Source organism: Salmo trutta, chromosome 25 (genome assembly GCF_901001165.1).
Source record: "Salmo trutta chromosome 25, fSalTru1.1, whole genome shotgun sequence".
In the NCBI taxonomy this organism is placed as follows: Eukaryota; Metazoa; Chordata; class Actinopteri; order Salmoniformes; family Salmonidae; genus Salmo; species Salmo trutta.
This window is the reverse complement of record NC_042981.1, coordinates 27,811,652-27,825,625: the sequence shown is the minus strand read 5'-3', so window position 1 is coordinate 27,825,625 and position 13,974 is coordinate 27,811,652. Positions and strand designations below refer to the sequence as shown.

General features: G+C 43.3%; 2 protein-coding genes across 3 annotated transcripts in view; one reads left to right on the top strand and one right to left on the bottom strand.

Moving 5' to 3' along the window:
- coq6 (coenzyme Q6 monooxygenase) overlaps positions 1–8,492 on the bottom strand; it is an 11,682-nt gene extending 3,190 nt beyond the window's left edge. The window contains exons 1-8 of the mRNA XM_029713488.1: positions 8,128–8,492; positions 7,632–7,766; positions 4,667–4,725; positions 2,890–3,016; positions 1,533–1,663; positions 1,321–1,428; positions 1,178–1,240; positions 974–1,081 (exon numbers count right to left, since the gene is read on the bottom strand). Of these exons, the coding sequence (XP_029569348.1) occupies positions 974–1,081; positions 1,178–1,240; positions 1,321–1,428; positions 1,533–1,663; positions 2,890–3,016; positions 4,667–4,725; positions 7,632–7,766; positions 8,128–8,326 (930 nt within the window). The 5' untranslated portion in view covers positions 8,327–8,492. The remainder of the gene's footprint in view (positions 1–973; positions 1,082–1,177; positions 1,241–1,320; positions 1,429–1,532; positions 1,664–2,889; positions 3,017–4,666; positions 4,726–7,631; positions 7,767–8,127) is intronic.
- Positions 8,493–8,627: 135 nt separating this feature from the next.
- On the top strand, positions 8,628–12,463 carry fam161b (FAM161 centrosomal protein B). Of its 2 annotated transcripts, none has more exons than XM_029713486.1 (9): positions 8,628–8,944; positions 9,376–9,667; positions 9,774–10,282; positions 10,404–10,741; positions 10,840–10,961; positions 11,069–11,236; positions 11,346–11,445; positions 11,588–11,760; positions 12,024–12,463. In XM_029713486.1, the coding sequence occupies exons 2-9, from the start codon at positions 9,387–9,389 to the stop codon at positions 12,094–12,096; spliced, it is 1,764 nt and encodes a 587-aa protein (XP_029569346.1). In that variant the 5' UTR covers positions 8,628–8,944; positions 9,376–9,386; the 3' UTR covers positions 12,097–12,463. The 2 variants fall into 2 exon arrangements, with proteins under 2 accessions (XP_029569346.1, XP_029569347.1); XM_029713487.1 differs by having other exon boundaries at positions 8,628–8,977.
- Positions 12,464–13,974: the final 1,511 nt, after the last annotated feature.

Genomic DNA, 13,974 nt, shown 5'->3' with positions numbered 1-13,974 from the left:
GACCGAGACGAGAGAGAGAGTGAGACCACCAGAGAGAGAGAGAGGAGAGGACACAGAGGAGAGAGAGAGAACAGAGAGATCGAGAGGATAGAGGACACAGGAGAGAGAGAGGCGAGGAGAGAGAGAGACACAGAGGAAGAGAGTGAGAGGAGACACACCAGAGCGAGAGTGAGAGAGAGAGACGAGAGACCATAGAGACCAGAGAGAGAGAGAGAGACACAGAGAGAGAGAGAGAGACACAGAGAGAGAGAGAGACACAGAGGAGAGAGAGAGAGAGACACAGAGACAGAGAGAGAGGGAGAGAGGGAGGGAGAGAGGGAGGGAGAGACGGAGGGAGAGACGGAGGGAGAGACGGAGGGAGAGACGGAGGGAGAGACGGAGGGAGAAAGAGAGAGAGGTAGAAACAGCAGGTAGAGGAAGAGAGAGGTATAGTAGAGATAGAGGGGCATGGTAGACAGAGAGAAGAGAGAAGTTAAAGAAACAAACTAGAGCAGAAATGCAGAGTGTACTTTTCCTCACTTACATAATGGTTTGGCAGCGTTACAAGACCCTTGCTAATTAAAAGAAGAGGCTGGTCAGGCCTGCTGTTGAATTAGCTTTGTTTAAAAAACATTCCATGCAGTAATGACAAACTGGCAGACCACAGGTTTAATTAGCAAACCAGGCCTGAAACCAAGCATGACAACCGTGGTGACCCGATCGGCAGGACCAGTAAAAATAGTAGGCTTGGGAAAGCGACTTTAGGCTGGCAAAACGTTGGTATTGTCTACATGTATGATGTAGAGGAGACAGAAAACAGTGGTATTGGCTAACCGGTTCATTGGTGCACTTGCAGCATGTTGGTAACAAAAGGAATTCCATTCATAAATGTACTATTCATACAAATGTATCAGAAATCCATTTCTTTCTCTGCTGTATAAAGGCACTTGTTCCTCATCATTATCTGATTGGGTTGGGTCAGGTCGGGACTCACGAAGGCAGTGTTGATGGAGTCCACGAAGCTCTCCTCATCCAGCTGCAGTAGCTCCTCAGCATGGCGGTGGCTGGTCGACCACACCAGAGAGCTCTCGGTGTCCGACAACTACAGCCACAAGAGAGAAGGGGACGTTGGTTAAAATTAAGGGACAGAAAAAAGCAAAGAGCTCAGCTGCACTTTGAACCTATGATACAAACTTACTGGTAACATTGCTATGGGGCCTGTTGGAAGGAACCTCTGCCAGGCAACATTGTTCTCTGTTGGCTATAGAAACACATGATAACAATTAATATGGCCTCTATGTGTCTTGATGAAATAGACAGGTTGTAAGATGTAAATCTCACCTCAGACAGATGCAGAACAGCCACAACAGCTGATTGGTCGTAATTCCACTTGACCGTGGGTATCCCCGCCTCCCGCCTTACCATCGAATTTGGCCCATCTGCTCCAATCTGCAAACCAGCCAATCACAGCGTTTACATCCTAGAGCATTATGGTCAAAGGCATAAAAACATTCCTAAAATAAAAGAGTTACTACTCAGGATGTTGGACTGACCAGTAGTTTGGTTTGAAGAGTCTGTCCGTTGGCCAGGGTGACCTGAACCCAGGGGATGGCGTCAGCTACCTGGTGGGACTTGGGCCAGGTGTATTTCACCACTTTGGATTTGTACTGGACCCTCACCTGATCTGAGAGACCAAACACAGAGAAAATAAATGGTCAAAAGCAGAGCCAAGGGGTTTTTGGGTTCACCACAGAGAATCATTTTCACTAAACAAGGAAGGGGCCAGTAAGTATTTTTCATCACAATTGGTCACACTAATCAAGACTTTGCTACTTGTTTCCTCCAAAAAGGAAGAAAAGAGAGTAAGGTTTGGCTGTAAGTGACTAAGGCAGTGGAGGATCTACAAACCACCTTGTAAAACAGCACTGGTTTCCCTCTCTGGCAGGGACCAGCTGCCGAAGCTCACATTGACAGTCTTCTCAATGGTCTTGGCTTGCTGCATAGCATTGATTAATAGTGTTTATCTACAAGCAGACCATACCACACTTTCCGCTTGCTGCCAGCATGCACTAAAACTCCCACTTTCTTTGAATTATCAGTAGTCGGTCATCCCGAACATGAAAGTATCTGGAATTACACTTGGCGTTGCCCACTTGGAGAGGTTCCCGTCCGCAGATTGACTACTGGTTCCTGAACACGAGCGACAAATATTGGCCTGCAGTGACTGGAGAGCAGAGTTACTACCAAACTAGCTGGCTTAGTGCACGCTTTTCATGTACTGCCTCAGAAGCAGAGAAACATCATGGCCAAAGGAAGAAAGAATGAAGTAGAGGACCAACATGATGCCTTTAAGGAGAACCTGCTGTCTGCAACCACACATCTTTTTTGTGCAAAATGTAGTCTGTTTAGAAATATACTGTTTTACAGTCGGACGCAAGGCAGTGCTAAGGTTTCATTTCTGAACCTCCAAAAAGTCGGCCTAATTTCAACAACAATACAGCACAACACACCGTCAGCACTTTAGCATCCTTAATGGCGTGGGAGGACATGTCAATGTGAAATAGGTCATTGGACAACTGCACGTGTCTTTACATGGCACCCGGTCTATGGAGTGCACTAACTGGCACACTGGAAATATGGAGCTTGATTGAAATAGCAGGAAAAACATGGATGCGTCCAAGATCTCTTTAAAAACAGACACTGGGGAAAATACAAATAAACAAAACACAGGGACAGGAGGGAACAAATATGGTGACATAACATGAGCTGCCAGACCCCGTGCTCAATAACAGGATGTCAATGAAGTCAAGATGTCTTCTCAGGAGAGTCACATCACTACTCGTGCATAGTGAGGGTTTCATGGAAAAATCAGCAATGCAACTGGACTGTGTGTGGCGCTGCGTTTCTTACCAGAGAGATTCTCCAGCTGTTTTGTCAGGGCTGCCACAATGATGTCGTTCTCCACAATGTATGCCATCTCGTCCTGCAGGTTCTCCTTATCGAATGTAATCAGGGCATCCGAGCAGGCATCCCAAACCTAAATGAGAAATCAATTATCCCTGTGGTCAACAACTCTATCCTTAAACGCATCCCCATTCCCTATATTTAGCCGGCCAAAGAGCCACAGCCTAATTGAACTGAACACATCAAATTTGTTCAGCTGCAGCCAGAGCTTGGCAGCCACTACTTAAATGACCAAACTAAGATCTAGAAAGGTCAACAACACCCTTCTAGTTCTATGGTTGACTTAGGGAGCTTACTGATGCATGATAAAATGCCATTTGTGATGTGGATTTATGGCAATATTTTTGGCCCGACAGAACACATTTGTGACCATTACCGAGCGGGTAAATATTGGTTAATGTATCCCAAAAAACTTGAGTGTCAAAATAAAACACATTATTGAGGCACATCATTTCTGAGATGGTAAATTAAGACTTTTCATGAGACGCAGGGAAGTGGTTATGCTTATGTAGGACTCTCTCTCAGACCTTATCATTCAGAAGTAACACAGCTAAACTACTTCCCCCCCAACATGCCATCAAGTAGTGGGTTTTAACCCTACAGAAAACCACTAATGGTGGTGGGTTTGCAACTTGTGACAAGTGGTTGGCTGCTTGAAAGATTTAATGAAACCAAACCGCAAATTCCAAGGAGTTTTTATGTTGGAGAAAAATATACTTCTGTTGATAAGGAATGTGTTGCTATGTACTTATTGTCCTCTTTGCTAGGAGAAATCCCCAAATGGGAGCTTTAAAACCTGCTTATCTTTCCATCTTAATACCCAGACAGGAGAGAGACCATTGGAAATGGCCTACTAATATTTTTCCTTCTTCAGCCAGTAGTTAACTATTTAGGATAGTGAATGAAGATTTTTGTTGGGTTAAACTCAACGCACTGCTCCTCTATCCTTGTAATATGCATCTGCAAACAAACAAGAAAAAAAAGGAGCAGAGCAGTTATGGTATTACAGAAGAGGTATATCACCATAATCACCATATTACATTTTATGATGACATCCTTGGCTATGAGAGAAACCCTGTGTTTTTTTCTTTGGTATAAACTGACCACATCTTACAGAAGGGACTCGGCCTGCGTCCACAGCTGTAAAACACGGTCACTTTGCTACTGACATCCACACATCCTGTCATCTTACATCTTCTGCCTCCTGCTTGTCACATTCATCTTTATAATTTGTACAGGGGATGAACGCCTAGTTGAAGATGCCAAATGGATGTATTTTTCCTATTAAATATGATCCTAATTAAATACTCTGCCATTGTGGCCAGAGGGGAAAAAACAAACATTTCACTAAGACAGGGAGTTTTGATCATCGTTTTAAATTGACCTCCTGTCCTTTGGGGTTTGAGGCACACTGGCATTTGCATGGCCTCTGAGGATGTATAAATTGGGCAGAGGAATGAACAAAATGCGTGTTTTAAACCGCCATTGGGTTTGCTTTTTCTTTGTGAACAATTACATGCTCGAGGGAAATGGCATTGTAAAGTACATGATTGAGTAGAGGTTAAATGGCAGGGGAGATACAATTTTCCTAAAACTTTATAGCCAAACAAGTTACTGATGCATGGAGAATGAGAGTTAGTATATAGCAGTATAACTCTAACGACCTAAATGGGCTTCTCAATAAAAATACAAACTTTAGGGCTTGCAGTTTCCAAGAACTGACCTGCATCTTCTGATAGGGCTTACATCTCATGTTCATAATGTGATCCCATGCGCCAACACCTGCAAGGCACAAACAACATTTTAATAGAATACAAGATCTATAAAATCTAGGGATGTTATGTATGAGGCATAGAAGCCCCATAATTACTTGCTAGAGGAGTTTGATTAAATGAGACAAGAACTCAAGTGGGCGAAGTCAACAAAAATATAAATGCAACATGTAAAGTGTTGGTCCCATGTTTCATCAGCTAAAGTAAAAGATCCCTGAAATGTTCCATATGCAGAAAAGCTTATTTCTCTCAAAATTTGAGCACAAATTTGTCTACATCTCTGTTCATGAGTATTTCTCCTTTGCCAAGATAATCCATCCACCTGACAGGTGTGGCATATCAAGAAGCTGATTAAACAGCATGATCATTACACAGGTCCATCATGTGCTGGGGACAATAAAAGGCCACTCTAAAATGTGCAGTTTTGTCACTGAACACAATGCCACAGACACCTCAAGTTTTGAGGCAACTTGCGATTGGCATGCTGACTGCAGGAATGTCCATCACTGATGTTGCCAGAGAATTGAATGTTCATTTCTCTACCATAAGCCACCTCCAATGTCATTTTAGAATATTTGGCAGTACATCCAACCGGCCTCACAACTGCAGATCACATGTATGGCGTTGTGTGGGTGAGCAGTTTGCTGATGTCTACGGCGGTGGGGTTATTGTATGGGCAGGCATAAGCTACGGGCAACAAACACAATTGTATTTTATCGATGGCAATTTGAATGCACAGAGATACCGTGACAAGATCCTGAAGCCCAGTGTCGTGCCATTCATCTGCCGCCATCACCTCATGTTTCAGCATGATAATGCACAGCCTCATGTCGCAAATATCTGTATACAATTCCTGGAAGCTGTAAATGTCCAGGTTCTTCCATGGCCTGCAAACTCACCAGACATGTCACCCATTGTTTTGGATGCTCTGGATCGACGTATACAACAGCGTGTTCCAGTTCCCGCCAATATCCAGCAACTTTGCACAGCCATTGAAGAGGAATGGAACAACATTCCACAGGCCACAATCAACAGCCTGATCAACTCTATGCAAAGGAGATGTGTCGCGATGCACGAAGCAAATGGTGGTCACACCAGATACTGACTGGTTCTGATCCACGCCCCTACTTTTTTTTTTAAGGTATCTGTAACCAACAAATGCATATACACTACATGGCCAAAAGTATGTGCACACCCTTTCAAATTAGTGGATTCTGCTATTTTAGCCACACCTGTTGCTGACAGATATATACAATTGAGCTGCCCCGGTCAACTGTTAGTGCTGTTATTGTGAAGTGGAAACGTCTAGGATCAACAATGGCTCAGCCGAGAAGTGGTAGGCCACACAAGCTCACAGAATGGGACCACCGAGTGCTGAAGTGTGTAAAAATAATCTGTCCTCGGTTGCAAAACTCACTACCGAGTTCCAAACTCCCAAACAGCACAAGAACTGTTCCTCGGGAGCTTCATGAAATGGGTTTCCATGGCAGAGCAGCCGCACAACAAGTCTAAGATCACCATGTGCAATGCCAAGCATTGACTGGAGTGGTGTAAAGCTCGCCACCATTGGACTACGGAGCAGTGGAAACATGTTCTCTGGAGTGATGAATCACGCTTCATCATCTAGGAGTCCGACAAACTAATCTGGGATTGGCGGATGCCAGGAGAACGCTACCAGCCCCAATGCATAGTGCCAACTGTAAAGTTTGGTGGTGGAGGAATAATTGTCTGGGGCTGTTTTTCATGGTTCGGACTAGGCTCTTTAGTTCCAGTGAAGGAAAATCTTAATGCAACAGCATACAATTACATTATAGACAATTCTGTGCTTCGAACTTTGTGGAAGGCACTTTCCTGTTTCAGCATGATAATGCCCCCGTGCACAAAGCGAGGTCAATACATAAATGGTTTGTCGAGATCGGTGTGGAAGAACTTGACTGGCCTGCAGTGCCCTGACCCCCACCCCATCGAACACCTTTGGGATGAATTGGAACGCAGACTGCGAGCCAGGCCTAATCGCCCAACATCAGTGTTGCTGAATGGAAGCAAGTCCCCGCAGCAATGTTTCAAAATCTAGTGGAAAGCCTTCCCAGAAGAGTGGGGGATGTTATAGCAGCAAAGGGGGGGGACCAACTCCATACTAATGCCCATGATTTCGGAAGTAGATGTTCAACCAGCAGCTGTCCACATACTTTTGACCATGTAGTGTATGTATTCCCAATCATGTGAAATCCATAGATTAGGGCCTAATTTATTTATTTCAATTGACTGATTTCCTTATATGAACTGTAACTCAGTAAAATTTTGGAAATGGTTGCATATTGCGTTAACATTTTTGTTCAGTATACATCCAAGTCAATTTAACTGGGCTTGACATAGCCATGGGTATCCGAATCACTTCCTTATTGACATGCAGTACATCATCAGGGTGTCAAGTAAAACCCCAGGAGACATAAATAATAGTTGAGAGGATCCCATCAATGATTGATGTAGACTAGAGGCCAGATATGATCCCTGCTAAGCATGTGTGACTAGACAAGCAGGGCCTGATCACTAACCTACTTCCTGACAACCTTTTATACTGAGCCACACCACAAATAGACTTAATCAGACAGGAAGCTGGCCACTTAAACATGAGCTCTTTTGTCATTGGACAAGATGTACTGTTCTTTTTAAATGGATAAACCAACCCTGACAAATAATAGACAACAACTACCAAACTATCTACACACAAGTCTTCACCCCTACTGTACTTTATGAAGCTCATACTATTGCAGCCATGTGTGTCTGTTTGCAGAGAGGTTCCCTACATTTTTCTGATGCTATTGGCTGCTAATGGAAAACAGAGATTCTAATGCCATTAGAGAGATGACTTTCTCAGGGAACATAATAATAGTGTTTGGTAATATGGTTGTGTACCACTGAGGAGGGTGGCAGAGCCCGGGCTGATGGAGCTGACTCTTGTACTGTAGGCGTCTGGGACCTTGTCCATCACTTTCTTGTTGCCTGCCTCAAGCAAAAGTATCTTCTTCCCCTCCAAGTTTGGATCCAAGCCTGTCAACAATAACGAGGATGCATGAAATTGATTGATGCTCTGTCCAAAATGATAAACATACAGATTCAAAGTTGTGGTGGGCGTAGCATTGATATAGCCTACATTTTATGAGAACAAGAAATTAAAGTTCCTCTGCATGTTTGTCTTAATTATACCTTACTTGTTTAGCAACACAGAACTAAGGCAAATGCTGTATGGTGTAAATCAGCAGCAAAGCCACAACTGCAACTTAGTTGTGAGGATGAAGTCTGAGAATTTGCATCCAGCGGCGGAATGACGGCTCCTCCTCCTTTAGATGGGGGCAAATAGGGGTAGAGGGGCTGTTTGACTGGGCAGCATTAGGAGATCACCTCGACTCACCTAAAGAACAAGCCATAGCGGTCCCAACCATCCCTCCTCCAGATATAATGACATCGTAGAGCTCATTTTTATGTTCCCCGTGTTCTGCTGCGCACGTGAGTCCTCTGCAAATGATTCTTGTTTCTGAAAAACGGTTCAGAGAAACACACCGCCACCCGATTCCATTGAAAGACAGTGCCGTTTTAGTGAGACTGTGCATCTTTAAAACAACGTAACGACGTGGTACTCGTCTAACCCTTAAAACAACTCCAACGGTATTGTTTAGAATCAGAACTAAATGTTTCCCCTTGAATATGTCCTACTAACAGCAGCTGTGTCCATTCTATAATGCAGCCATGTTGTATATTTTGACATACGTAAGAGGCAAGTACTTCCTGTCGTGCTCAACCAATCAGAAAAAGGAACCGCACTAGTTTCACTTCACAAGTTGTCCGCACTTTGGTGCTATTGATATTTAAACATAATTCTGTTTTATTCAGGAGGACAATGTAGAAGGGATAGTTAAGGCGCTTCTTGAATAAAAAAATGTGTTACAAATGTGTCAACATGATAGTGCCCAATCGAGATCACTGATAGATCGAGATACCGCAAGCGTTTACTTCGGCCAATCAAACATTAGACGGTTCCAGGGGGTGGAGTCAAATATCTTAGCTTTGACAACATGTAGCGAAACATCATCTAGTGATTCGAAGTTAAATTACTTTGTAACAGTGTCAATATATGATGTCGATACATGACAGTCTTTGTTGTGAAGCAGAGAAGCAAGAAGAGATGGACAATGGACAACAATTATAATAATAATAATCCACTGGAATAAGTATGCTGTAGTTCTAAAGTGCACGAGCATCAGGTTATGTTTTCTATTTTGCAATATTCCAAAATTGTCATCTCAATATGTATTGTAGTTATGCATTGTGTAACATTACACATTTTCTGCCCTAAAACAGTTTAGCATGTAGCCTACTATGTTAACATAGACATATAATAAGAATTATCTGGCAATGTTTTGGAGAAGCAATTTGGTTACTAAGGCAACCCTTGCGGAGGCTCACATCATGTGCTGCTGGAGTTTTGCATAACTTTTCATGATATTAATTATCATTAATTGATCAAATGTGGGACACAGTTCTGTGGAAATAAAAATGTCTGATCTAAACAAGGGTTTATTTCACTGTGGGAGGTGTTTTTGGAAGAGGTGTTTTTGGAATACAATTAAAAATGTCTTCCCCTTTTTCCTTCTTTCCATAGCTGTTTGGTGAATGTTGGGTTCAGGAGGACACACTGCTGCTAGGATGCAAGAGCAGAGGAACATGGCTGACCTGCAGGCTTTCCTGGAGGATGGCCTGAGTTCAGAGCTGCTGCTCCAGCACCAGCTGCAGGAGATGAAGGAGGCCCACAAGCAGCAGCTGCAGGAGACAGAGAGTAGGCAGAGAGAGGGCCTTGAGAAAAGGATCCAGCAGAACTCTATGCTGTCAGCAGGCTTCGACAGGAAGTCTAGTGCTGACAGACAACTGGACGAGTTTTTCAGCTCTCAGGCCAGGTATGTCAAGTCACCCAATGATGCAAATAAGTTATCACAATATATTTGTTTTGTAAGTCTCAAATATCCTATTGTTCTATGTTAAATAAAACAATCTCAAATGTAGGGGACCGAGGAAATCCAGTTCCATGTCTGAACTGATGTCAGGTAGGAGGTCTACCTTCAGGAAATCCCCACAGCTCAGACAGTCAGGGAGGTTTGTCACATCCTCTGCAGCCTGGGCTTCTGCCACAACTGTTTCACACAGAGGACCACAGCATCTTCAGCACCAAGGACCGACAGAAACAGAGCAGCTCCAACTAAGCAAAGAGGAGAAAGAGGAGGCGGAATGTCAGAGGAAGTTTCGTGCTGTTCCTGTGCCTGGCCATGTGTTTTTGCCCCTCTATGATGAGATGACGCAGGTGCGTCAGAAAGAGAGGAAGGAAGGCCATGAACAGAGGAGGGACTTCCTGCTCTCCATGCAGAAGCCCTTCAGCTTCCTGGAGAGAGATGAGAAGAAGAGAGAGAAGCTGATGCAAATGATAAGCACGGTGGCACAGAATCAAAAAGCCACCAATGTCAGGAAACCAATACCGAAAGCAATCAAAGACCATGCTGTCTCAGAGCATTTAAAAGGTGTGTTGCCTAAATAATATATCTCCAGAGATCTTGCTTAGGTGCAGTAAATTGTATTATAAAAGTATTATAATCCTCCCTAAATCTTTTTTTTTCTCACTAAATTCTGTATGCTCTGTAGAGGAGGAGCTGCGCAGGAAGGTACGCATCCAGCTGAGGGCCCAGGAGACCTTGAGGAAGTCCACAGCACCTATAGAGAACCAAACTCATACTGAGAACCCGGAGCCTCGCACCGCCCAACGGACTAAGAAGGAGGTTCTGGCCTTCCTGGATCAGAAGCCTACCTTCCAGCCAAAGACCAACTCCCAGGTCCCTGATTTTGACAGGCTGCACAAGGCCTTTCAGAGGGAATCACTGAAGAGGGCAGAGAGGAAAAATGTTACCAAGTGTCAGCCCTTCCACCTACGGACGTCAACTCTGCCTTCAAGACCAAGCAGAAGCAGCTCTGAAAAAGAACAGGTGAGCTTACTGTAGAACTCTGCAAATAGAACTTGAAATGAAATTTCTCTTTGTATCTTTGGAAACGTTTTGTTTCCTTGTGTTATTTTTGTCCTCAGGAACCCATAGTCAGTGCCATTTTGAAGAGAAGCAATTCCTTTGGAGGCTTAACATCACTGTCCACAGATACGCTTCCCACCTACATCACAGATGCAGCAAGGAAACGCTGTATGGCCATTAGGTAAAAGGGAACTGTGAACTTCATTATCAGCTGTGTCTGTCTTAATAAGTAAAGATACAGGACATAGTCATACTCATCTCTGTCTTGTCCTCCCCCTGGTCCATCAGAAAGTCTGTGGAGCAGAAAGAGTGCAAGGAGCAGGAGAGTGCAGAGTGGATGCGGAGACATAGGAAGAGGTCTCAGGCCATGAAGAAGACAGTGGCTGTCCGCGCCAAGGTCATGGACCCTCATTGCAGCCTGAAAGAGGTGTATCATGAGAAGCTGAAACAGCACCGGTGAGTACTGGGAAATTCCTCAGATGAAACAGAAAAGAACAGACTGATTAAAGAGTTGTTGATCTGTCCTTAATGTTTACCTAATGTTTATGTGGCTCTGCACATGTAGGGAGGCCGACCAACAAAGGACCAGAGAGTATAAGAAGGAGCTACAGGATATGAAGGCCAGAGTAACTGTCCGTCCTTACCTGTTTGAACAGGTGTCCCAGGTAAACTAGGGGCTTGCATTGACCTGGAAACTCATTTTCTAGAATTGCAAACACTTGAAAAGAGCCTTTAAGCAGTCAACTGTTGTATTATTTATTGTTGTGCACCTTGTCTATTCACTGCCCTTTGATGGAATTGCTCTAGAAAAACGCCAAGGCTGACGCGGAGCGTAAATACAGAGACAAGCTGAGGGAAGCTGGTTTGAATGAGCAGTTTGTCAAAACAAAGGGAGAAGAGTTTGGAACGGCACCAGTCTTCATATTGGATGACAATGACGATGTTGATGACCAAAGTGTTGAGAGTGACATGGAGAAAAGGTACCTACAATGACAAGTGTGTGTCACAGTGTCTACCAATTAACAATTCATTTTGGTAATACAATATCTAATGCCAATAGGAATACCACTGCAGCTGAAAATCCAAGGACGCCATGTGGTATAGTTCTATATACAATGTTGCATTACATAATACTGTGAGACTGTCGTAAAGTCTTTAGTGAAGAGAAGACAAATACTGCAGTCAAGCAAAACTTTGATGCAATTACAATATAGACATTTTCTAACCGACATGTCTGATTTAGGGATGGAAACGTAGACGTCGGGGAGAAAATTGAAGAGGTAGAGGAAGAGAGCGTGAAAACCAGAGTGGAATAAATGCATTGATCAAAAAGGTAGACCTGGCATGTAATGGAACTCCATATAGCTATTCTGCTTCAAAGAGCACTATGTTCTAAAATAATTGTAGTGTAGTTTAACTATGTTGACCCAGTCTTGGACTGTCTGACATGTTTTGTTATGATTTATGCTATTTCTAAAATGGGGACATCTGGCCTCTGGAGCTATTAAATTTATATTAAATGGAGCAAATGTGAGAAAATGAATGAAGGTTTATGGAACTATATATGTTTATAAGTAATTTAGAATGTTATATGTTGACATTTTACAATGGTAGAGGATTATGGCATATGAAATGTTTGGCGGCATAATATTTAAACCTTATTAAAACTGAATATCAAAGGTTTATTTGGTTTTATAAAATTAATTTAACATGGCATTATAGAGGAGAACTACTTGGTAACCAGAAAAAAAGTGTTTGAAAAACAAAAATAGGCCTACAATGCTACGGATTCTGACCGGTCCTGGTGTAGTTAGTATATCATCACTCACTGAGAAATCAGAGGGCTGACAGTGGTCTCAGTGATATTGCAGTACAGTAGTACATATTCAATCTGTCATGCAGTCTAGTTGTATTTGTCAAACTCTGTTTGAGCAAGCCCATAAATATTTTGTCAATGGACAGGTCCTACAGTGGCTTGCGAAAGTATTCACCCCCCTTGGCATTTTTCCTATTTTGTTGCCTTTCAACCTGGAAATAAAATAGATTTTGGGGGTGTTGTATCATTTGAATTACACAACATGCCTACCACTTTGAAGATGCAAAATATTTTTTATTGTGAAACAAACAAGAAATAAGACAAACTGAAAACTTGAGTGTGCATAACTATTCACCTCCCCCCAAAAAGTCAATACTTTGTAGAGCCACCTTTTGCAGAAATTACAGCTGCAAGTCTCTTGGGGTATGTCTCTATACGCTTGGCACATCTAGCCACTGGGATTTTTGCCCATTCTTCAAGGCAAAACTGCTCCAGCTCCTTCAAGATGGATGGGTTCTGCTGGTGTAGAGCAATCTTTAAGTCATACCACAGATTCTCAATTGGATTCAGGTCTGGGCTTTGACTAGGCCATTCCAAGACATTTAAATGTTTCCCCTTAAACCACTCGAGTGTTGCTTTAGCAGTATGCTTAGGGTCATTGGCCTGCTGGAAGGTGAACCTCCATCCCAGTCTCAAATCTCTGGAAGACTGAAATAGGTTTCCCTCAAGAATGTCCCTGTATTTAGCACCATCCATCATTCCTTCAATTCTGACCAGTTTCCCAGTCCCTGCTGATGGAAAACATCCGCACAGCATGATGCTGGATGGTGTTCTCGGGTGATGAGAGGGGTTGGGTTTGCGCCAGACATAGCGTTTCCCTTGATGGCCAATTTTTTTTATTTTAGTCTCATCTGACCAGAGTACCTTCTTCCATATGTTTGGGGGGTCTCCCACAGGCCTTTTGGCAAACACCAAACATGTTTGCTTATTTTTTTTCTTTAAGCAATGGCGGTTTTCTGGCCACTCTTCTGTAAAGCCCAGCTCCGTGGAGTGTACGGCTTAAAGTGGTCTTATGGACAGATACTCCAATCTCCTCTGTGGAGCTGTGCAGCTCCTTCAGGGTTATCTTTGGTCTCTTTGTTGCCTCTTGCCTGGTCCGTGAGATTTGGTGGGCGGCCCTCTCTTGGCAGGTTTGTTGTGGTGCCATATTCTTTCAATTTTTTAATAATGGATTTAATGGTGCTTTGTGGGATATTCAAAATTTCTGATATTTTTTTATAACCCAACCCTGATCTGTACTTCTCCACAACTTTGTCCCTGACCTGTTTAGAGAGCACTTTGGTCTTCATGGTGCCACTTGCTTAGTGGTGTTACAGAC